Source organism: Berghia stephanieae, chromosome 14 (assembly GCF_034508935.2).
Source record: "Berghia stephanieae isolate SIO BIC M18660-M18661 chromosome 14, UCSD_Bste_1.3, whole genome shotgun sequence".
Lineage (NCBI taxonomy): Eukaryota > Metazoa > Mollusca > Gastropoda > Nudibranchia > Aeolidiidae > Berghia > Berghia stephanieae.
The window spans coordinates 3,298,643-3,323,642 of record NC_088373.1 but is presented as its reverse complement, the minus strand read 5'-3'; the positions used below and the strand labels follow the sequence as shown (position 1 = coordinate 3,323,642).

The window sequence follows — 25,000 nt, the reverse complement described above, 5'->3', positions numbered from 1 at the left end:
GGAACAATGTCTCGAGTCTAAGCATATAAAAAATGAAAGAAAGAAAAGGTGATGCTATTCCAAAATAGATATATATTTTTATGCCCTGAAAGAAATATATTTTAAAAAGAGAACTTTGGTCACGAAATAGATAACGATTTCCTTTATATTGAGGCCAAATCCAGATCGTTTTAGTTTTATCTTTTGATGTCGGCGGCGCAGACAAGGTTTAATTTCCTAAGGCTAATGTGGCTCAGTGATATGGTTTTTGCTTCTTAACCGAAAGAAAACGAGTTTGATAACCCGTCGCGTTGTGTGGCTTGGAGTAAGGAACCTCGTTCTCTAGCTCTCTTTGTGGCGCTTCACTTCAGTTGATACCTGGGTTATTCCAATCTTCCCGTGGTTTGGCCATACAAATTCTATCTCCACCAGGGTGCTCTTTAAGGTTGGAGTCATGTGTTTTAAATGTTTTCACGGAAGCGCCCTGCTTATCTCGATGATCTTGTCGAACCATACGTTCCGCCCCTTGCATTGAGATCAGGTGATCATCGTCTGCTTAAAGTGCCAAAAAAGGGTAAAAAACTCTCTGACAGATCCTTTAGTCACTTTGCACCGACTGTCTGGAACAATCTTCCCTAATCTCTTCGTGACGTCCCTACTAAACTCGCTTTCAGGAAACAATTAAAAACTTAATTATTTCGAGAATTCTTAATTTATTACAATGGAAACCATTTATAACAGGCCCGGTTATAACAGGGATCGCGTATAACAGGGATTTTTCAAATCCCCGTTTTTTACCTCTCTTTGTCTCTTTAAAAATTATCGGTTATAGCATGGCCTCACTTGAACCAAATCGGCTATAACAGGGACAATGCCTTTTCACACGGGAACAATCAAGAAGGAAAACTGCTAAATTTTAGGACTTGTCGCACGGTGAGGAACATAGATAACTCTCTATCTTGAATGGGACCTTATCAGTCATTGTTTTTTAAAGAAATCCTTGATTGAAGTCTGTCTTGACTTCCTGATGATAGTGTATTCAACAAAGCTTTTTATGTCCTCCAATCGGTAAAAACGTTCACTACTACTACTACTACTACTACTACTACTACTACTACTACTACTACTACTACTACTACTACTACTACTACTACTACTACTACTACTACTACTACTACTACTACTACTACTACTACTACTACTACTACTACTACTACTACTACTACTACTACTACTACTACTACTACTACTACTACTACTACTACTACTACTACTACTACTAATACTACTACTACTACTACTACAACTTCTACTATCATTACTTCTATTACTACCATTACTATGACGACGACTACAACGTTGAGAGAGAGAGAGAGAGAGAGAGAGAGAGAGAGAGAGAGAGAGAGAGAGAGAGACGTTTGAATGGATTCAAGTTATTGTTATGCGCCTAGAGCTTTATTGTATAGAGGAGTGGGCGCAATATAAATAAATTTCATTATTATTATTATTATTATTATTATTATTATTATTATTATTATTATTAGTATTATTATTATTATTATTATTATTATTATTATTATTATTATTATTATTATTATTATTATTATTATTATTATTATTAAATATATTATTTTGCCCCCCCCCTCCTCTCCCCGGTGAGTCTGTTTTCGATTTTTAAAAATCATCCCCCGGCAGTGTCGAACGCAAAAGCTATATTCTGTATGAACTCCTTCTCCTCCTCCTTGCCAGCAAACCACTTTGACATTTAACTAAATCGCCTTACTTTGCTTTTGACTATGTGTTCTTGTGGCATGACACTCGCTTAATCATTAAGTCGCTAATCATTGATAACACCGGCAAAGTCATTGAAGTAGTTAGGATCACAACATTTCTATTTTAATCATTAAGTCGCTAATCATTGGTAACACCGGCAAAGTCATTGAAGTAGTTAGGATCACAACATTTCTATTTTAATCATTAAGTAACACTTTACACATTGTCAGAGTCCCTGCTAAAATTTTGAGATAATTAACACAACACAAACTCATACTACTGCAATCTGCGTGGGGAAAAAACAACAAACAAAAATATATTTAGAATTTTGGCCAGAAAACTCGGTGAATGCCCCTGATACAAAACAAAACAATACAATACATAATAAAAGCTAAATTAGGCCAATATCATGGACTAATGAAGAAGTATTAGAGCAAGCTGAAACTAAAAGGCTATTAATTCGTACAATAAGAAAAAGACAAATGCAATTTTTAGGACACCTAAATCGACATAAATGTATTGAACATCTTGCTCTCACAGGAAAGATAGAAGGTAAAAAGAGTAAAGGTTGACCAAGAAAAACATATTTTAATAGTTTGAACAGCTGGGTGACAAAGAAAGAGAAGAGTAATATTAGTTTTCTGAGTTTATCTGATCAGAGAGATGAATGGCGTATCATGATCACCGATGTCTGGCACAGACTTGGTACTTGAAGAAGAAGAAGAAGAAGTATGGATTGTGTTGTCATGTCACGGGGATTTAAAAGAAATTGATTTGCATGATATGATATAAAGTACAGAATATCAATTATAAAATAAACATAAATTACTCATCGAATTCAAACTTAAGGTGATCTAATTCCTTATCATTTTTAACCAATGACATTTGAGAGACGAGTTTTCGGCCACAATTTTAAAATCTTGTTTTGTTTTTGTTTCGTTTCTTTGTTTTTGTTTGGGTTTTTTTTTTTTTTGCCAGAGTAGAACACATCACTTCTATCTAAATTGATAATTAACACAGCACAAAGTAAATTTCTATATCTCTTTTATAGTTGAACAGATATAGACTTCAAATTTCATTTTCAGAAATGTAGAAAACACTCACATGATGATCATCCTCCAAATGAATAAATTAAATACATTTCAAAATTTGTAAATACAAAAACTCTCCATTCTGAAAATAGATAAGCTATAAAACACGAGTTTAGAAAGGGTGTAGAAACATTTTCTAAATTTGAAAAAAAAAAACAAAGACAGGAATAAAATGGTCTTACCTTTCTCGTGGTCTGGGTCGTAGTGAGAATGATGGTTTGATGTTATCAGTGAGGTGATGGGTAATTTATTCACCATAATTAATCGAGGACAAAGTATTTTATACAAATTGATTTATGCCTATGCAAACATTTTGAATGTGGACCGTGAAGTGTGTGTAATATTTTATCCCCAATAGACGATTTTACCTTCCACGGATAAGGAAAAATAATGATTATCAAATCAGGTCAAACTGATGCTTTGCGTTTAGTCAAAATACTCACATTTTCCAACGTACCAGCACACAAAACTATAATATGTAATCTTGAACATTTTTTGTCTAATTGGTATAATTTAGTGAGAACTAGCCTCTAGGCTAATCATAAAATTAGCTTGCTAAAAACAACTGAGTGACGTCAATTTGTAAGATGTAACCGTGGCCATAATGTCTGTAGGATGTCACCCAAAATATTGATGCGGTAAGGAGGTGGTATGACATACATTTCATTTTGTTGCTATGACAAAACCATAATAATAATAATAATAATAATAATAATAATAATAATAATAATAATAATAATAATAATAATAATAATAATAATAATAATAACAATAATAATAATCCCATAGTGGGCAGGGAGGTATATGCCGTGTCTTCTATCCCCCTACATATTTTTTCTAATTGCTTTCTGTCTTTGTCTTGGATTGAGATTATTTAGTTTTGTCCTGACCATAGCCAGAGTCCTTGGCTGGGAGGGAAACAGTCGAATGTATAGTTATAGTTTTGGGAGATGATATTTTTTTCCTCGTAAATTATCTAACATATGATTTGTAAACATTTGAGTGTATTCCTCTTAGTGGGATCTCGAGCTGGTGTCTGGGTGAGACTTTTGTGTGATCTCAAACTACGTACACTGATAGTCTGCTCTTGGAATCTACATATATCTGTTGTCTATTTGAACCATTCATTCCATATATATATATATATATATATATATATATATATATATATATATATATATATATATATATATATGAGTGTTGGTGGGTATTCGTAGGTACGAAAGTGCTCGATAATGATGGTTAGAGATAATATAGAATAAAAATTGTCACTCACATTTTTTGTGGCCGAGACGTTCGTTTCTGTGTCTCTTTACACGTCCTCAGTCGGCGTAATCCTTAACCCATTGCTGCCCGGGCAAATCTGAAAAAATGTCTCCCACTGACCATGCCAAATGTCATAGTTCACTTCATTAAAAAATTAATTGCAAGAATGTGAGGCATGCTAGAAACAAAATAAAAGCTGTTTTGGAAAGAAGACTGAATGGCCTTTAATTTGATGTATTGTTTTTGACTATTGATTCATATTTTGATTTGAAAAAAAAATGTTAAATTGAAAAATATGTAATAATATTAAAATTAAAACACATGAAACCCAATGTCAATGTCATCAAAATGCGCATCCAACTCAACCTCAATGTCTGATTCAGTGTCTGAATGAGTACTATCATCATCACTATCCATTAAAAAACGTTGATCACGCCCGAGAATTGAGTAATTCAAACGCCATTCCAGCAAAAAAAAAAAAAAAAAAAGGACGTTACCACAACCGATTTGGTCGACAAACTTCAAAAAATCACAGCAGACAAACGAATTGACGTAAAAACGATCGGGAAATTTCTAGTTGCACTTTCACTCTTTCTCTACTTTCGTTTTCTAAATAAAAAGAAGTGGTTCTACACACGTTTTTAGTTTACGGGTTCAAAGATGCTGGGTACCTGGCGGGCGATATCGGGCGATTTGGACTGTTTGAGATGTTTTTTTAGCGTGCGATTACGGGCGATTTGGGCGGCAATGGGTTAATAATGTCCGAAGAAAAAATTCTTACTCCAAACGAATTGCTTGTTCTTTGTTCTACTACACAACGGACTTAGTAACTTAGTAACTGGCTCTAAACAATCGGAACAATGACGGACGCCCTTATGAAATATTTCTCCGACGATCATAAAAGCGTATAAAAAGGGGGAAAAAAACATTTAAAATCTGATCATGTTTTGATTTTAATAAATTCTGATCACAAGACATATGAAAAGATTTAGCCAGCCTAAAGAATAAAAAGTACAGATTTTTTTGTTTAGAACCACGATGGCTGCCGTTGCTAGGCGATGTGACATAAGACTACTGAATCCAATTCACAACACATACAATTTAGTGATAAAAGCTCATAAAAATGGCTGACTAAAAACAATAACTTAGAGCTGATTGACGTCAATAGACACCTAGATAACCACGAACTCTCTGACAGTCGTCATAATGTAAACAATTATAATGATTGGTAAATATAGAAAACTACACAGGTTTTAATAAAATAAATAATTACAAAAACCTGATGACGTCAATTTCGTTCTATCTCTATGCCTTGTATTTGGTGAAATAAAACTATTGATGTCAAGAGGATATAATAATAATAATAATAATAATAATAATAATCTTTATTGTCCAAATTAAAGGCAATTCATGTGAGGTAAACAATGCTCAGTTTGGTTCATGGTATGAACATCAACACATTTACAAATACAGACACAGCCATACACGAACATACACGCTTGCACATTATTTCTACACATGTATACAAAAGAAATGAGCGTACATACAAACACATATACATACACACATACATGCAGACATACATACAAACCAGCATATCATCGTATATGCATGCCTACATACATACATACATACATACATACATACATACATACATACATACATACATACATACATACATACATACATACATACATACATACATACATACATACATACATACATATATACAGGCACACAGACAGACAGATAGAACGATACGATATACGATATATAACGTGTAAATACACAAAAGTATGTGTTACGTTGATTGTTTATAGTCATATTCATACAGTTTAGTGATAATTGCTCATAAAAATGGCTGATTAAAAATAATAAGTAATATCAGAGTGACGTCAATAATGACCTTGATAATTACGAATCTCTGGCAGTCGTCACAATGTACACAATTATTACAATGATTGGAAAACATAGAAAACTACACAGGTTTCATTAAGCATGTGTTTTAGTAAATTACGCACTGTTCTACCACTTGATCAATAGAACCGACACAGAAAACTACGTGAAAACTTAAACGTTGGTTATATAAAATCTATTGATGCAATGCGTTTATTTTTTTTTTCATAACATCTGCCAGCCAGATATAACGTGTCAACACACAAAACTATGTGTAACGTTGATTCGTTTCTAGTATTATTCATACTGTTAACAAATTTCAATCAACTCCAAATGAAAATCAAAAACATTATTCTTGAAGACAAAAACAACTGTGTATGACATGCATACGACCGTGCAACAAATTGGATTTTCTCTTGACTATGGCGCGCATTCTACAGTACAGCGACAGGCGTAGGACCCCGTCGTTATATGTCATAGCCAGGGCAAACACAGTTGTGTTAGCCTTGGCAATACTCTTCAACAGTCGTAACATCACTTCCTTCCTAATGACTCATGGTAACCTAGTAACACTGGCTCTAAACTATCGGAACAATGGCGGACGTCCGTATGAAATATTTCCCCAGCGAGCATAAAAGCGTATTCAGATGAAAAAAAACATAAATTTGATCATGTTTTGACTTTTACACATTCTGATCACAAGGCATATGAAAAGTTCTAACCAGCATGAAGAAAAAAAAGTAATTATTTTCTTTGTTTAGAACCAAGATGGCCACCGTTGCCGGGCGGCGTGACATCAGACTACTGAATCCAATTGCCCTTTTAAATAAAGATATTAAACTTTCGCATTTGAGCCAATTCACAATCTCTAACGACAATACACAACACAGTATGTAAATGTTGTTGCTCGAAGCTCGAAGAAATAAATAACAATGTGAAATTGAATGTAAACTTCAATTTAATATACGGAAACAGATAAAATGGGCGTTTCGGGTTTCCCCTTTATCAACAAAACAGGATTAATGAAACACTACAGGCGAATGGGATAATGTGGTATAGGCACAAAAACATTGATGGGCCATGGATGCAATATCAATAGAGTAAGAGAGAATTTTATTTCTCCGGAAAGATATCCAACTTCACATCAGATCATCATAATCACCATTGCCTTTTTTCACCCTGGGTCAGGGTATAGGCCATAGACAAACAGTTTCCATCCTTCTCTATCCTGATCTAACCTATTTTTTTTATCTCGTTCCATGACATATCCTGTTGTCCTTCATAAATTCTATCATTGTAGAAACTCTTCGGTCGCCCAAGCTATGAAAAAAGGAACTGATTTATCCGTTTCTGTAACGGTTTGAGTTTTACGGAAAGGGATGTTAACCCTTCGACAACCCCCAAACCTGGAGAACCAGGTGACTCAAAAATGGGGGAGTCACACGCCATTTGTCGCCTTTTACGACACGCTGGCTTGGTGTTGGGCTATTCTTGTACCCTCTCAGTTGAGGAACCCCGGACACCACACGTGGGCTCACATCAGACACTGTAGGGAAATACTCTTCAACTGTCGTAACGTCACTTCCTTCCTAATGACGCATGGTAACTTAGTAACACTGGCTCTAAACTATCGGAGCAATGGCGGATGCCCGTATGAAATGCTTCTCCGGCAAGCATAAAAGCGTATCCAGAGGGAAAAAACCCCCACAAATTTGATCATGTTTTGACTTTTACACATTCCGATCACAAGGCATATGAAAAGTTCTAGCCAGCATGAAGAATAAAAAGTAAAGATTTTCTTTGTTTAGAACCAAGATGGCCGCCGTTGCCAGGCGGCGTGACATCACACTATTGAATCGTATTGATAACATAGAAATAAGCAAGAACAGACTTAACCGTAGTTCAAGTTTTACGTGGATATTTTTTATTCTTTTAAAAAAGCTGCTAATGGAAACTACTGACTGTCCATACACATGAAGTCTGATAATTGATAACTCTATGACTACTCTTTTATTCTTACATTGAGCTTGAGATTCCGCTTGTTGTAGTTTTTGATTGTCAAGGGATGCTTGCAGAATCCTCCTGCCATATTATGTTGTCATAGCTGATTAAGAACAGAATTAACGTTACGTATCGTACCGAGGAGCTCCGAAAAGAGTGGTCAGTGCACAGAAAAGACTGGAAACCGCGGCTCTTTGGACGCCCCCCCCCCCCCCCCCCCGGGTACTTTCCCGGGAAACCATTGACATGGATGGGTGTTCACTTCAGAAAAGATTGGTGTCATTATTTTTTATATCTCTTCGTTTATAGATAGAATGCGCTTGGCCAAGGAGTTCACAACATTGCCATCCGGAAGTATAACGGACCAACACACAAACTCTGTGTAACCATGAACTTTTATAGTCTGGTTAATACAGTTTAGTGAGAACAACTCACAAACGGGGATGGCAAAAACAATAACAAAGACCTGAGTGACGTCATCTTCGAACTATCTATAAAGGAGTTATGGTGTAGTATGGGTCTAATTTTTTTATAAAACCACAATGTCTCAGTGACAGCAGAACATAGGGTTGTGAAGGCCTCTGTATGGTCAGTGTTGTTATAATATGGCTGTGGGGGCTGGAATATTACAGAGGACATTGGAGGGAGACTGGAGGCAGCCGAGATGTGGTTTCTTGGGGGGATGTTGGGAATCTCATGAACAGAGAGGAATCCTAATGAAAAAGTGCGGCTATGTGGTCTAGTGGTATGACACTCGCTTTCGGATCGGAAGGTCCTGGGTTCGAGCCTCGCTCGGCACACAGTTGAGTCCTTGGAAAAGACTCTGTACTCACATTCTCTCACCGTACTTATATCTCTTCGTTTATAAAGGAGTTATGGTGTAGTATGGGTCTAATGTTTTTTTAAAAACCACAATGTCTCAGTGACAGCAGAACATAGGGTTTTGAAGGCCTATGTATGGTCAGTGTTGTTATATTATTTCCGGAGCATACTCAATGTCTCAATTGTTTCTATGTTATATGTTTGAGTTGAGAATATTGGGCTATTAAGCTTAACTGCTGGCCAACTACCTTCGCGGAGGTTGTGTGTGTCGGACCCGCGATCTCCAGTAGTCAGAGAGAGAGAGAGAGAGAGAGAGAGAGAGAGAGAGAGAGAGAGGCAGATAGGCAGACAGAGAGAGAGGGAGAGAGAGAGAGAGAGAGAGGCAGATAGGCAGACAGACAGAGAGAGAGAGAGAGAGAGAGAGAGAGAGAGAGAGAGAGGGGGGGAGAGAGAGAGAAAGAAAGAAAGATAGAAGGGGGGGGGGAAAGAGAGAGATAGAGAGAAAGAGAGGGAGAGAGAGGCATATAGACACAGAGAGAGAGAGAGAGAGAGAGAGAGAGAGAGAGAGGCAGAGAGAGAGAGAGAGAGAGAGAGAGTGACAAACACAGAGCGAGAGAGATGGGTGGAGAGAGATATATTTTAAATTTTTAACAACAATTAAAAAAAAAAAAAAAGAGAGAGAGAGAGAGAGAGAGAGAGAGAGAGAGAGAGAGAGAGAGAGAAAGAGGAGAGAGAGGGAGAGAGAGAGAGAGAGAGAAAGAGAGAGGGGGAGAGAGAGAGAGAGAGAGAGAGAGAGAGAGAGAGAGAGAGAGAGAGAGAGAGATCCTACTTTTTCATCAATCGGGCAAAACTACACATTAAATGAATGTGTTAAATACGTTTAAAAAGTAATTTAATAATAAAGCATGAAATCGAGGCGTGTACGCGGAGACTTTGTTAATTTGGACCTGCTGAGTTCAAATATGTATTTTGTTTTAAGATCGGAGTGGTATTTTTGATATTGACGGGCTAAACGATCTTCTTTCGGGCTAAAAAGATCGAAGAAAATCCGCCTTCTGGTGGCAAACCCAAAATAAATGAAATATAATTAAACATGTCGAATATTTTGAAGTCTCCTGCCGACATGACATTTATACGGGTCGTAAAACTGAAAAATTCAGTGTCTCAAACTAAAAAATACCAACTTTCCTCACCTAAAACTTTACTTATATGCATATCTAAATGATCCCAAATTATACCCAAAAAAATAATCTGCAACCGAAATGATGAGCGACATGATCAAATAAAATTTTTTAAAATTTTCAAAATGGGTCAAACATACCTGACAGGCGATATGCCACAAAATTTCACAGTAAAATAATAAAAAAGATACAAATACCTCGTTGAACAAGTTAAAAACCTCCTGGCACATAAGAGGGTCCCCCCTCAATGGCTTCTAACCTGTCCTGCTCCTTCTGCTGGGCAACACGCCTTACTTCACGACGTCTTTTGGCAACAGCCGTGACAGCCGATTCTGCTCCGGATATCCGTCTTGCATCTCTCTTGAGGCCGAGGCACACACGATCCGACGAAGGTAATATATCCAGAACAGAGAAAAAGGAATGTGTAGCAGACGAACCCATGTTGAATTCCCCCACTGCCAGCATGCAGGAGATGAAAACACGCTTGAAGCCACAGAAGAGATGATTTGGACACTTTGCCCAAATCACGGCGTGCAATGACTCATTTGCATTCTGAGTCGAGCCTAGCAAACAGCGTCCCAGAAGAGAGGGGTCGGTCAACCTTTCATATGTTGACTTCACATGTTTTGCCACTGTCTCGTTCAGATAGGTTGACTGGTCAGAGGTAGTCGGTGGCTTATCTCCAGCGCTGATGGCCTTACGGTATGAACACCAGGTATCAGCACAGAGGTGATGCTGCGGGCTATCAGGTGTGGAGATGGAGTGGTAATACGATGCCCAGATGGCATCAGACATCTCCTTCACACTTCCATTATGTCCCCTGACTGCTCGAGTGTAGTACCGCTGAAGGAGTCCAATCTTGGTCTGGAATAGAACAGGAACAATTTTTAAAATGTAAAAATTGAAATGCAAGAAAAAGTTTACAGCTCATGAAATATATACAATCATAATGATACAAACCCTGAAAACTACTGAGACTGAGGAGGATAAGAAAAAAGTTAAAACCATAATTACAAACATGTATCGAGTTTCAGACTTGAAAAAATTCATACCTTGAGTATAATTATCGGAAAAGTCTACTTGTCCTGTAAACAACAATATCCAGTATCAAAAATAAAGCAGATGATGTTTTGACAATTGAAATAATTCATCCTTATTGCTACACAAAATGCTAGAATAAGTATCCACACTTGAATCAAAAATAACTTAGACAAAAATATAATCTGAGAAAAAAAAAACCATAGACAGGAAAAAAATAAAAATAAAACCAAACCTGTGTCAGGCTTCCCTTGACACGACCGCCAAGAGTCACTGGCACCGACAGTCCTTTACACTTGGTGATAACGTTCCGCAGAGCAGAGTTGAGGCGCTTCGCCACATGGTTCACACACTCCTCTTTCTCAACAGGATTGTCAGGACCATATGGACATTCCTTCGTCAGGGCGCAGAAAGTTTTGGAGTCGCCATCCCCAACAAACCGTGTATAGCGCATATGATGGTCCTGTGAGCGCCTCCACATCACTAAAGCACCCTCCACCTCCATACCACCAGATGAACCTTCATAGTTTATGGTGCATGTGCCAGATATCCGATGGTCCTCTATGGCCTTAGTGTCTTGCGCATGGAGTGAGCAAAACTAAGGAATAGAAAGAAAGAGAAAAAAAAACACAAGTAAACAAAAGGTTGTAATCCTGTACAAGATAAGTAATACTAGAGATATATGCTAACTAAAACAGAAAAATTCAAATGGACTTGACAAAATAAATGTATTTTGGTGGAATCTGTTTTTGTTTTCTAAATTGTAAAACTCTTTTCAACATGTAAAAGTAGAAAAAAAGGCAGATCATCAAAACTATGATATTTTTTCCTGTTCAATCTAAATGTTCTGATTACTTCAAAATTAAATTATTTAGATACCTGCAATAAAAGTACAAAAGAAAGGAAATTATCAACCATTAAAAAATATTCTCACCTTGCAATGAAGCGACATGACATGAAAGTCAATGACCAGACCAGTCATGACTTCAATGATCGCTGCACAGCCAAGCTTTGAAGTGTGGCCCCTCTTTGCCCAAGTACCATCATAGCTGACAGCGACATCCAGTATTCCCTCTTGCGAGAAAGCATCCGGGTGATGAGTCTTGAAGTACTCTGAGACTTTCTCCCGTGACAGCCTCAAAACGCTGGGTGAATATTCCGTGGCCTTGTCATAAATCGAAGAGACATGGCTGTTGAAGGCATTCAGAGTTATTCCAGTCATTCCCATTCCCTCCGAAAATTTCTGGAGAGAAGCGTGGCCAACACCAATAGATAAAGCTGAAGCCACTATCCTGCGGGACATCTCAAAGGATTTTGAATCTGGAAGACGATGAGATGAGTCAGCCTTGTTGATGATGGCATTGCAATGGCTGCACCACAACTCCAAGGACCCGACAAAAGCCATAGACTGGGGACCATTCCGAATGGAAAGACTGGCAGTTCCACAATCTCGACAGCAGATTCCGTCCAACAAAGAGCTGATTGCAGACAAGTCGACGATTACAGTTGATGATTTGTAATCACCGTTGACAATCTGAGACGAAGACGAGAAGAAGCCTAATTTCCGCTTCGAAGCAGATGGACGAGGAATCAGAATATCCGAAGCAGAAGACGAGGAGGGCAATGGTGTCGTGAAAATGGATGCAGAAGAAGAGGGTGCTGGAGACGACGAAGGGGGAACTGTTGGTGAACGAGGTGCTGGAGATACTGATGCTGCTACAGCTAAGGACAATGTATCCCTTGAAACCGCCAACATTTTCAAGTGATTCCGCTGAGAAGTCACTCTTCGCTTGCGTCGCTGGATCACTCTGGCTTTCATGATGAATACTGATAAGAGAAAGAAAATCACAAAAAAAATTATGAATGAGCTAAAGCATTGTTTTGAAAGTAACATCATAATAAATCACACATGGTATGCTGCTGACTATGTACACTGAACTGTAGTAAAAATTGAAATTGAAGTTAATTTGTAATGAGTAATGAAATCAACAACCTGCCAATTTGAGAGACTTCTCTAGAGGAATACATGAATAATTCACATTTTATACAAGGCACAAGTCCAAATTGTGGACTATTCCTAATACTAAAAAACGATAAACAAATCAGAACTTATTCAGGCTTCTCTCACAAAAACACTAACTATCTACTACTACTAACACACTATCTATCTAGAGAGTAGAAGTAGATAGACTAGTACTAGCTGGTCATAATTTTGTGAGTCTTTAGCTGAGATCTACAAGAACGATCTATAAGAACTGCAGCAAAATAGTGAAATAATACTATTGAAATAAATATGTACTTTCCTGAATGACAAAACTGATTTTTGTAGGTAAAATCGCTGTCAACTGAGAGGACAACAAAGAACGAAATCTATCGAAATCTATGACTAGTACTAGCTGGTCATAATTTTGTGAGTCTTTAGCTGAGATCTACAAGAACGATCTATAAGAACTGCAGCTTGTTATTATAGAGCAGTAAAGTTAGGTGCCCCAAACGTAAACAATAACAAGTTGCTAGTGATTTCCGTTAGGGACCGGAATAATTTGCGCACAATATAGGTCTCCCAATTTTGTAGTTTGAGTTGTAGGCAATACACTTTCAGTATTGAAAATATGTTTACATAAAATCTAACAGTTGCAGAAATAATAATATAAGGCTAAATTATTATGAAAATCAGGCTCCGAATAATTCTCGTTTTGTTCACACCAGCGCAATAATTTGCTCTGGTCTAAAAATAGATAGACTGTAACTTTTGATAAATTTTAGAAAATTTTACCTTTTGTTCCATAAAATATCCATATCTAGACATTATTTGATGCATGATCGAGTATTTATGAATATGTGTTTCTTTTGCCACCTAACAGCCAAATTTTAAAGGTTATTTTTTTCTATTATTTACATTGGAACGTGAGCTGTCAAGACAGGAACATGTGGTTTGCCACGTGCTTCTCGACCTTTGTTTACGTTTGGGGCACCTAACTTTACTGCTCTATACAATGACGAAAAAAAAAATGTAAACGATTTTTTCACCCTAAATCCCAAAAATTTGACTGATCATCCCCTAAGCAGCGTGCTAAACTACAATCTAAAACTATTTAAACCTCACGGACGTATGCAGCAAAGGATACTGGAAGAAGACAAGTCAAGACTGCCCGGGGCCGGCGGGGGCGGGGGGTTGGGCAGGATGATTCCTGAGGCCTTGAGGCACAGCCGTGCTTGAGGCCAGTGATCGATGTGAAAAGTGACCAAATAGAACCTTACTTTAGCAAACAATACTAAAACTCTGATCTTCTTGGAAAGCTCATCGGTTTTGATAATCACAAAAATTCTAACGGACTAGGAGAATTTTAAAATAGATATAAATGTTAATTATAAATTACTTGTAGAAACATTCTTCTCTGTGTGGCCAATGGCTTATCTGGCAGCAGGCGCCCGATTTCGAACAACACTATCAAGATTTTCCTAGAGTAAATAAAAGGCTGTAAATATTATTAAGCCGTTGAATTGCCATAAATTATATGTTTGTCCATTTCTGATGATGCCTATAAAAGGCTTAGTATCAATGTCGTCAGTAGCGTTTAAGGTAAGTATAGACGATATTTGGTACTTTTTAAAATGTTTTTATTTCCGGTGGACTGAAAACACAGTTCCTTTGTGGATTCTTATTATAAGGAAGACACTAAAATTAAAATTTTGAAGAAAACTGCTGTTCCCTCAGTCTTTCCTGAACACCCTATCCACACTCAGAAACCTGTACGAACACCACGGCCACCACCCAGGAAGCGCAACCATCCATCCGGTTCTGAAAGTGCAAGTCCAATAGAATCATGATTTTGTTCTTTTTCCTCTGAAAAAATGACTTTATTTCGTGTACTTTTGAGCCGTAAAGCGCATCAACTTTGTCAGTCTTATTGAAGATAACACTATTATTATAATGGTAACCACGGTAAACATCCGTTCGCTCGCCACAAGTTCACGGCGTCGACTTCGCTCACTGCCGTCTGCCCTGCTTTACTGAGGAGAAGAGAGAGGTAATACTCTTCAACAGTAGTAAGGTCACTTCTGGCTCTAAACTATCGAAACAATGGCGGACGCCGTATGAAATATTTCTCCGGCGAGCTTAAAAGCGTATCCAGAGGGGAAAAAAAACATAAATTTGACAGTGTTTTGACTTTTACACATTCTGATCACAAGGCATATGACAAGTTCTAGCCAGCATGAAGAATAAAAAGTAATGATTTTCTTTGTTTAAAACCAAGATGGCCGCCGTTGCCGGGCGGCGTGACATCAGACTACTGAATCCAATTTCCTGCACGCAGTCTCTTATTCATCAAGGTCTATTGTTAGGGCAGAGTAGAGGGGATATAATATGTTAGCATTATAATTTTCCCAATTTCAAGAAGACGACAAATTCATAGTACGAGGAGATGACGAGGGTCAAAGATAGAAAGTTGCGACGTGCGCATGTCGAATCTCTAGTTTTTATTTCCGCTCAAATTGCTTCCTTGGCAACTGTTATGGACTAACAGCAAAAAATGGATGGCGATAACGAAGATAACGCAGCTTCGGAGGCTGCGGAAACACAACAAGGTTTGACATTTGCTTCCTATTTTGGAAGCAAAAAATAATAAAGATATTGTATTTTTGTAGGAAACAAATTTTAGTATTTACCAAGAAAAAACCCCAACAACACTCTCTATTCATAATCTCAGACAGAGGCCCTCGCCCTCATATTTTCATTTTCAGTATTTATTGGCATTTATTATTAAGAGAATTAATATAATTATCATCTTTTGAAAGCTGTGATTGCAGCAACGTGATATTATTTTAAGCAATCTTAAATTTCCTAGAAGTTGAAGTTTTCACTCTCACGTTCACAGTCACCAGGAGCCGCACAAATTATTGAAAGAAATGATTAAATTATAGGCAGTTGAGTGAGCAGCAGCAGTTGCAGTCAAATTTTGACCCAACTCGCCCATAGGAAAGTTGTGACTGGAAATTGCCGTTCGCGTTTTGGGGGGTTCAATTAAAGATGCATAACTTCGTTTTAAAGAGGAATATCGCAGATATTTTGGTATCATTATTTTCGTCTTTCAATTTCCTTTTAAATGGTGCCAATTAAGGAAAAATCCATTAATAATTCCAGAAGTTATATGAAGTTAAAATTTGGCAATTTTCAAATGCATTTATTTTTTTAATTTACCGCGTGTGTTTTTAAAATTTAAACGCTTGTTTTTAGAATAACATCTAAACTTTATTCATGCCAAATTTCAGGGCTCTTTATCGATGCGCAGACACCTTTTAACTCTGCGCCGAAATGCCATGTTTACATTATCTTCACATCATGGCCTTCGGGCGATATCGATATTCATATCGATATTTTAAATTTAGTTATGTATTATGTTAAATTTAGTCCATAATATTTTCAGTACTATTATTTACTATGTTTTTATTTTGAATACATACTTTCCAACTTTATTTATGGGCATTTTATAGTTTTTGTTTTAAAAGTTCGTATATTTCTTCTCTTTGTGAAATCCGATATTAATAATATCGATATTTTAAAAATACCAATTGCTTTGATTTTAATTTATTTTTCCATCAAGTTTCTTTCTCATATGTTTAGATATGTTTATTATCATTTTGTATCCATATTCTAAAGGCCTTAGCCTTATTAATTATTATGTTAAGAAGTTCTACTAGTTATAAATTTTGACAACCCTACACATTGAGAGAGAAAGGGGGGGGGGGGATAAAATTATATTAATTGTCAGTTCAAATGATGTAATAGCAATAAACCCAAAGTGGTTCAGCAGAATTTTTTAAAGTATTAAAAGCCATAACTTTCCTTCTAATTATAATAGGGAATCTGTTTCAATTTATTTGAACTTTTTCAATCTACCATTTTATTTATATTCAATTAAATTGCCATAGGTAAAAATAACTCATTATGTCATTACACAACATGTTTATATCTTTTCATTTAAATACTCTCAAACCCTTTTTTATTCTCTATGTATTAATTAAAAGAGGGTAATTTTTTGCAATTGTTTCAGTGAGATATTGGGGATAAATCCAAAAGTGATAGAGCAAATGCTTTCTTACGTCTAGCCGAGTTTTTGATTATGTAACATTTGCGTCATATTATGTAATAATGTGTTAATTTGAAATGTTTATCTTCCTCTTTATGAATGTAAATGCATTGTCCTCGATAAGACGAACATTTTGGTATACAATATATGATAAGAACTCCATATTGACTGTTTTAACCATATTTTATTAACATCACGCGTTTTCGGTCACAACTTTGCAATGGTAATTTTGGGGTAAAAATCGGTCTGAAATTTCAGACTTTGAACTGCCGTAACTACATTTCTAATCAAGATAGAAACAAAATTCAAACTGTTTTGTAATCTGTGTTGCCAGCTCTTTCATATGATATTGGTTTCAAGCGTGTGAGATACATTTAGAATTTCTATTAAACTCCCTAGATTAAAACTAAAACGGGCCTAGTTTCACCATAGCATTACTATCTATACCCACCTTTATAGCGAGTTTAGATAATGGATGGGCATTTACTAATATGTTTAAGTGAGATCTGGCTTGACGTTTTCATTAAAATTAAACGTGTTTGCTGAGGCTGATATTAAAAACAGTTTTCTTTTTGTGAAGTCATGTGAGTTAGCTCCATGTGTTGTTTCCTTTGGACCATCTACGGCATGTTAGTGTTAAGAGTTGTCATTGTGATCATGATTACTATCGGTATTTTTATATTATTCGCTCACCTCCAGTATTTAAAGTCTATCAGAGTTAAAGGTACAATTGAATAGTTTACATCCTTAATCCTTGAAATGATGCAAAATCACCAGTGAACGAAAAATAAAACGTCGCTCTCCACTTCATTGTGAAGACAACTAAACGCTAGACATTGCAGCAGAAAAAGTGCCTCGCGCATTACTACTCTGTGTAACTCATTAAAAATTTACCATCAGCATTTGAAAAGATCAATGAAAAAAAAAATTATTTGCTTTAAGAGTCACCAACATATGGAACATCTGCTCTAACAGCGTATTCCAGGATTACTTTTAAAAACTGTTTCGATAAGTGTTGGCAGACCAAGAAATTTTATATAGGAACTTCAAATTAAATTTAGTGGAAGTGGGGCAGAAATGCAGCCAAAGTTAATTGTTCAACAACCAGCTGCACTCTGTGTCCTTGAGAAAGTTTAGCCCACTTTGGAGCACTGCACTGCAGCCAGGGTCAGTTTGTGAGGGTTTATGTAAGGCAGCGTGAATTGAAAACACATTCTCTAACCAAATTCGGGTGTAAAATGAGAACCTAGTAGTTAACAGTGTTGTCTGTGTTGGAAACAAAAATATAATGTCGCCTAACAGGCATCGTGTCTCGTCTTTTTATATTAAGTTGGGAGCCCTGTCACAGTGTTTTGAGCAATTAAGTGGATATTGCGCTACACTAGTGTTCCAGTAGGTTTTTCTTTTAGTATATGTATAGTGTTGTGTGTAGTGGAAGGGAGCAATGGCAAATGTGGTTTGAATTTTAAAGAGGTAATTGACATTTAGTATTAGGGGCAGCGTGGCTCAGCAGTTTACTTTGCTTCATACGCTGTGTGGCCTTGAGCAAGTCACCTTGCCCTAGCTCAATTTGCGGCGCTGCACTGCGACTGATGCCTGGGTTGCAACATTTTACACAAATTTGGTAAACTCCAACCAGTTGTTGTAAACTGACTGAGCAATTTGATTGGAATAAAAAAATATATGGCAGCCCTGTATAGATTTTGACAAGGAAAAGCAGCTTTGAGGAAAGCAGACATCTTAAGATTCGATTCACTTTCACTTTTCGTTCTCAACATTTGTAAGAGTCCAAGAGATTCGCCGTGATGAGAGTCAATAAGCTCTCACCAAACCCGTTGGTCACAATGAACAGTTGGCAATCACAAAACAAAGGATATCATCACTCAGTCTCTACCCACAACTGTCACCATCTACATGTTGTATAAACCATGCCCAGCTCACTTGTCTCATATCTAATGGTCACAGATGACCGCACAAACCCGAACTGCAAAGCCCTGCCCTTTTTTGTCTCTAATAGAGTGGTGACACACTACTGTAGCATTAAAGCCCACCCACTCTCAATTCTTCAACGTGTCATGATTTCACCCCTGATGAAATCTAATCATCAGATTTTGTCTGATTGATTCCTTGAATTTGCCTCCTTTTGAGGTCGAAAATTTGTTGTGATTAACCGAAGTTTGTTGCAATTAACCAGTGACTTTAATATAGAATTAATTCCGTTTCTTGGGAAATGGTGCAATTAACCGACTTGCGATTATCCGGAGTGGCCTGTATCATCAAAAAAGAACATGACGACAGTCGTATAAAATTTATTCCTTTGAATATCAATAGTGATAATTGTCAAAGTTAGTGGAATGAATATAAAATCCAACCTCATTGCACAACTTCTCAACTCCAAAGACAATACATACAAGTTGAATGGGTGGATCATCCATTGTACACAATTGTCATCAGATGGGGTTGGCAGCTCTGTGGATGTAGGCCTACTGGGATTCTCATTTTTAGTATCATGGAGCTTGAGTCAGTGAATGATTTGTGTAACATTCTTATTGATAATTAATATCCATTTAAGCAAAAGGAATATCAGTAAAATCTATATTTATAGTTATTTTCATCCATATATTTTGATTACAACAAACCTCCCCTTTCACTGTTAAAATTGATTTGGTTTTGATTTCTCCCACATAAGATCTGAAAGTGTTCAAAACTAGATTTGCTGGTCTGACCTAATTATTTCGGTAGTAAAGAGTATTAAGTGTTTGAAAGGGGAAGAGAATAACCCTATTTTTTAATCAGAAGAAAACAGTCATTTATTTAAAATAATAATAAAAAATAATTAAAAAAAATAAATTCCCTTAATTCATCCCCTAGGGGAAATTTTTCTCTAGGGTCTATTCCAAGGGAAGACTGGAATAACCCAGGCATCAGCCGCAGTGCAGCGCAGGGCGAGGTGGCTTGCTCAAGGTCACACAGCGCAGCGGTGGGTAATCGAACTCTTTACCTTCCTGGTACGAAGCAAAGACCGTACCGCTGAGCCACGCTACCCCATAAGGCCGCCTGTCTTGTTTTGACTCATTGATAACTCCCAGACCCAACCCTCAATGCGTTGTGGCTCGTCCATCTTGCCTTGCATGGGCAACAAGGAAAAGAGAGCCGTCTGTGTTGATGCACAGCCTTCGTGTACCTATCCCAGCTAGTAATGAGAGATGCAGGGTATTGATGAAAAACAGCATATGAAAACATGTACTAAATAAAAAGAAGTACCCTATCTGATAAATTTATAATTTTATTAAAAAGTTAAAAATTTAGATTTATTGTTTATTGGATATGTTATGCGGAAAGTATAGGGTGACACAAAGCAAATTTGCTCAATAGACCGACCACTAGTGACTGCAGCTGATACTTGGGTTATTCCAGTTTTCTCTTGTAATTATCCCAAATCGCAAATTTGGCCCAGGAGATGAAAGAGGGGAATTTCATTTATTTTTTCTTTATGAAATAAAATTCACTAATGCTTATTAATGTGCGACAATGTGGTCTTGTGATATGGCACTTGGCTTTGGAGGACTGGAGGGTCTAGAATTTAAGTCCCGTCTTGAGTGATGCATAGTTGAGTCCTTGGAAAAGGCTCTTTACTCATATCCTCTCACCCGTACTCTGGTGTAAAATGAGAACCTGGCTGTAAATGTAAACAACATTATCTCGGATAAAAAAAAGTTGTGATTTCCCTTAAGAGGTGTCTTATCTTGTCCTTTTTTTCAGTGTTGCTGTTGGCTTGAGACCCCTTTTAAGCATTTGAGCATGTGTAGTGTATATTGCAGTATTTAAATGCTTAGTTTTTTTTGTTTTTTTTTTTGTTTGCTTTTTAAAAATAAATATTGAAACCCATTAGTCGACAGATGAATTTGACCTAGCATATTAGTCACTGAGTTCCTGCTTCCTAAAAGAGAAAAATATGTCAGAAATGACTTTTATGGCTCTTTCTCTTTAATTTACGAATTGCACTGATTATATTATGTAGCTACTATAATAAATTGTGGAATGGGCTGGATGAACTGGTCATCATGGCACCACACCTAAATGATTTCAAGGCCCGACTGACATGGGCCCGCGCCCAATTAGGACGCCGCTGAAATACAACCAGACCATTTGTTTCTTCAGTGCCAACCATACAGATACAGATACAGATACAGAAATTGATTTAATGAATGAAATATGGTCAATCTTTTGGCTCAGAAGGAACACTGATTTTACTAAGACTATTCTATTAACTACAATGTTCTTCTTCTACAGATAACCCTGGAACAGACACAGAAGTAGCACCCCCACTTGGTGAAGCAGCAAATGCTGGTAAGTTTAAGTTTAAGCTGATGCTATTATTATTATTATTATTATTATTATTATTATTATTATTATTGTTATTATTATTATTATTATTATTATTATTATTATTATTATTATTATTATTATTATTATTATTATTATTGTTAATATTATTATTATTATTATTATTATTATTATTATTATTATTATTATTATTATTATTATTATTATTATTATTATTATTATTATTATTATTATTATTATTATTATCATTATCATCATCATCATCATCATCATCATCATCATCATCATCATCATCATCATTATTATTATTATCATTATTATTATTAATATTATTATTATTAATATTATTATTGTTGTTATCATTTTGCTCATTATCATTACTTAGATTATTAATATTGAAAATGTATCAATATCAACAGAACCAGCTACAGAAACAGCCCAGGACCCAGCAGGGGAAGCAACTGCAGAAGGTAATTTTGTATCATTTGAATAAGTTTAGTAAAATTCAAAATGTAGAGAGTCTGACACAGAAAATTATTCTAACGGGATTTGATTTGGAGGCATGGAACGTTTATGACGAATCCAATTGGTTGACTATGACTACTCCTATTCTATTAGGACACTAATTAAATCAATAAACTATAAGGAGATTATAATTTTAAAATGTCAATTTTCTATCTATTGCATCATTCAGAGAAAACGTTTAGCCACTTTTTGTCATTTAATAAGTAGGATAATAAAAGAGGAAAACATTTGTCTTTTTTTTTGGTTTTTAGCACAATTGAATTACTCTGGTTGTTTTGGAAGTTCAAGTTGTCCATTTTTAAAATTGTATTTGTTTATTTCTTAATTATTATTATTATTTTCTTTTTTTGTTGATGTTGTTGTTGTTGTTGTTGTTGTTTTTCTCAGGTAATTTCAATGCATCTAATTGATTGGAAGGGAATGCTAACTTATTTTTCTATATGGATCTGACTGGGCAGGTTTTGGAAGTCACCTTCTAGAATAGTTTAATGAAGATCAATGTTGTAATATTTTTTTTTTCAATGTGTTCTGATTGGCTGTAACCAATTTAAGAGATCTTCCGATTGGCTGTAACCAATTTAAGAGATCTTCTGATTGGCTGTAACCAATTTAAGAGATCCGCACATCACTTTGTACTTTGCTTTCGTTCACATTCCATTTTACTGTGTTTTTTGGGTTTTTTTTTTTTTGTATTTGCACACCTTTCACTTCCAGCACACATAAACACACACGTACACAAATGCACGCACGCACACACACAGACACACACACACACACAATTACAGACACACAAACACACACAGATACACACACAATATCACTCAATCTCTTTGCAAATTAGTGGAGAAGACACATCAGTCAGGTTAAAGAAGTCTCTCCCTAATCTTTATACTGTAATGTAAGTGCTTTACTTGGGAGAGTACTGACATGTACTTATTTTAAGGTCTGATAACCCAAATTGCTGTAATCACATAATTGTAATACTTTCAAACCATCACAAAGTATTATCCATTTCAACAATATTCAATTCAGCCCATAATTGTGTTTGGTCAACCTACCTGCAAGTACAGTCGTGTCTCTCGAATCCGTAACTCCACAATTGGATGTATCCATTATCCGGACATGTTATCTGGGGACGGATTTTTTCTTCTTCTTTATTTGTAAACTTTACAGACCTATACCACTATCTGGATGTTTTTGTCACAGCGTGGCTCAGCGGTACGGTCTTTGCTTCATACCCGACAGGTACTGAGTTTGATCACCTGCCACTGCGCCATGTTGCCTTGAGCAAGCCACCTCGGCCTAGCTCAATTTGCGGCGCTGCACTGCGACTGACGCTTGGGTTATTCCAGTTTTCCCTTGGAATAGACCCTAGAGACAAATTTCCCCTACGGGATGAATAAAGGGAATTTAATTTAATTTTTTTCTAAATCCTGACAAATTGCTGGGAATGAATTGTTCAAATTGGAGAGACATGACAGTATTTGCTCATCGGGAAACACCAGGCCATGACAAGGTCAATTACAAAATACATAAAATGCAATCAGACAGGCAGAATAGAAACGCTTTTTCCAACATTCATGTCCACTTTGTCGTTCCACTCAATCCTCGTGCACACTCCAATTGTCAACTGGAGTTTTATTTTAAAAGACAGTATCTACACTTTTGCAAAATGTGCCATATGGCTAAAAACTCTCATGATGTAATTTTTCATACACTTCCATCGTATTAGCCGGTTTTCCAAATCATATTTAAAATGCTTTTACCGTCATAATGATACAGTTGTAACTGGTTTTGTATTGTTTCATACAATGCTTTAGAATCATTTTTTTCTTAAAACCCTAAATGTTGGTTTACAGTCTTTTACATTATTTTAAAATATGACTTCAAAAACACAAGTAAATGGAGGACATACAAGAGACAAAAACTATTTTCTTTACCAATCAATAAAAATATGTGACCTGAATCCTTAAAATGGTATTAAGACTTTTATTTACCAATCAATAAACATATGTGACCTGAATCCTTAAAATGGTATTAAGACTTTTATTTACCAATCAATAAACATATGTGACCTGAATCCTTAAAATGAAATGGTATTAAGCTATTGTTATGCTCTCTAGATTAGAATACATAATCAAAAAGTAGTTCTTCAGAGCCATTTGGCCTATGAATCCAGAGTTTATCCCAGTTTCTATAGTGTGAAACAGACAATACCAATTACTTGCTATCCTTTGGATAGGACTCTAATCTATCACAAAGTACTTTTCACAAAATCTAACAGACTGAGTTACCCAATCACTGCTGGGTGGAAAGGGGGTCAGAAAAAAGATTGACTGCACCCGGGATTGATCTTAGTCCCTTTGCGTGTGAAGCGAGTGCTCTACCAACTCTGAGCTATTGGGACCTCCATATACATAATCAAACTAAAGAGAAAAAGATTAATATCTCAGTGTGTCAGTTGGTAGAACACTCGCTTCACAAGCAAAGGGACCGAGATCGATCCCTGGTTCAGTCAATTTTTTTTTTTTGACCCCCCTGTCCACCCAGCAGTGATTGGGTAGCTGGGTCTGTTAGATCTGGTCGAAAAAACTTTGTGATAAGACTAGCATCCTACCAAAGGGTAGCTAGCAAGAAAAACATGTATTATCGCCTTACAGACGCCATGTTATGTGTTGCTGTTGGTCAGGGACCCTTTATAAAGTGCTTTGATATTGCACTATATTGTTATATAAGTTATTGTTGATTTCACGCCATAGAAACTGGGATACACTCCGGCTCTATGGGCCTGATGGCTCTTAGGACTACTTTTATTTTCACCAGCCGTTTTCATGATTTTCCCAAAACAATATACCCACCTTAGACAAGAACAAATATTTTCTTTAGCAAATTTCACAAGCAATACAAATATTTTCTTTAGCAAATTTCACAAGCAATACGTAAGGATTATAAAAAATAATTGAGTTCATTCAGGAAAGAAAAAAATCTT

General features: G+C 36.3%; 2 protein-coding genes across 4 annotated transcripts in view; one reads left to right on the top strand and one right to left on the bottom strand.

Moving 5' to 3' along the window:
* LOC144959440 (uncharacterized) overlaps positions 1 to 14,264 on the bottom strand; it is a 15,468-nt gene extending 1,204 nt beyond the window's left edge. Inside the window, exons 1-4 of the mRNA XM_078892027.1 lie at positions 14,154 to 14,264; positions 11,982 to 12,874; positions 11,283 to 11,645; positions 10,207 to 10,873 (exon numbers count right to left, since the gene is read on the bottom strand). Of these exons, the coding sequence (XP_078748153.1) occupies positions 10,220 to 10,873; positions 11,283 to 11,645; positions 11,982 to 12,866 (1,902 nt within the window). The 5' untranslated portion in view covers positions 12,867 to 12,874; positions 14,154 to 14,264 and the 3' untranslated portion in view covers positions 10,207 to 10,219. The remainder of the gene's footprint in view (positions 1 to 10,206; positions 10,874 to 11,282; positions 11,646 to 11,981; positions 12,875 to 14,153) is intronic.
* Positions 14,265 to 14,467: 203 nt separating this feature from the next.
* The window catches only part of LOC144959439 (cilia- and flagella-associated protein 44-like), a 62,801-nt gene continuing 52,268 nt past the window's right edge, over positions 14,468 to 25,000 (top strand). Inside the window, exons 1-3 of one of the 3 annotated variants that reach the window (XM_078892025.1) lie at positions 14,468 to 14,630; positions 21,433 to 21,489; positions 21,906 to 21,956. Coding sequence is in view for 2 of the 3 variants with exons in the window: in XM_078892024.1 (XP_078748150.1) it covers positions 15,583 to 15,637; positions 21,433 to 21,489; positions 21,906 to 21,956 (163 nt within the window). In the remaining variant the exon portion in view is untranslated. Of the gene's footprint in view, positions 14,631 to 15,531; positions 15,638 to 21,432; positions 21,490 to 21,905; positions 21,957 to 25,000 lie in introns of those variants that run through there. The other 2 variants (XM_078892024.1, XM_078892026.1) reach the window with 2 other exon arrangements.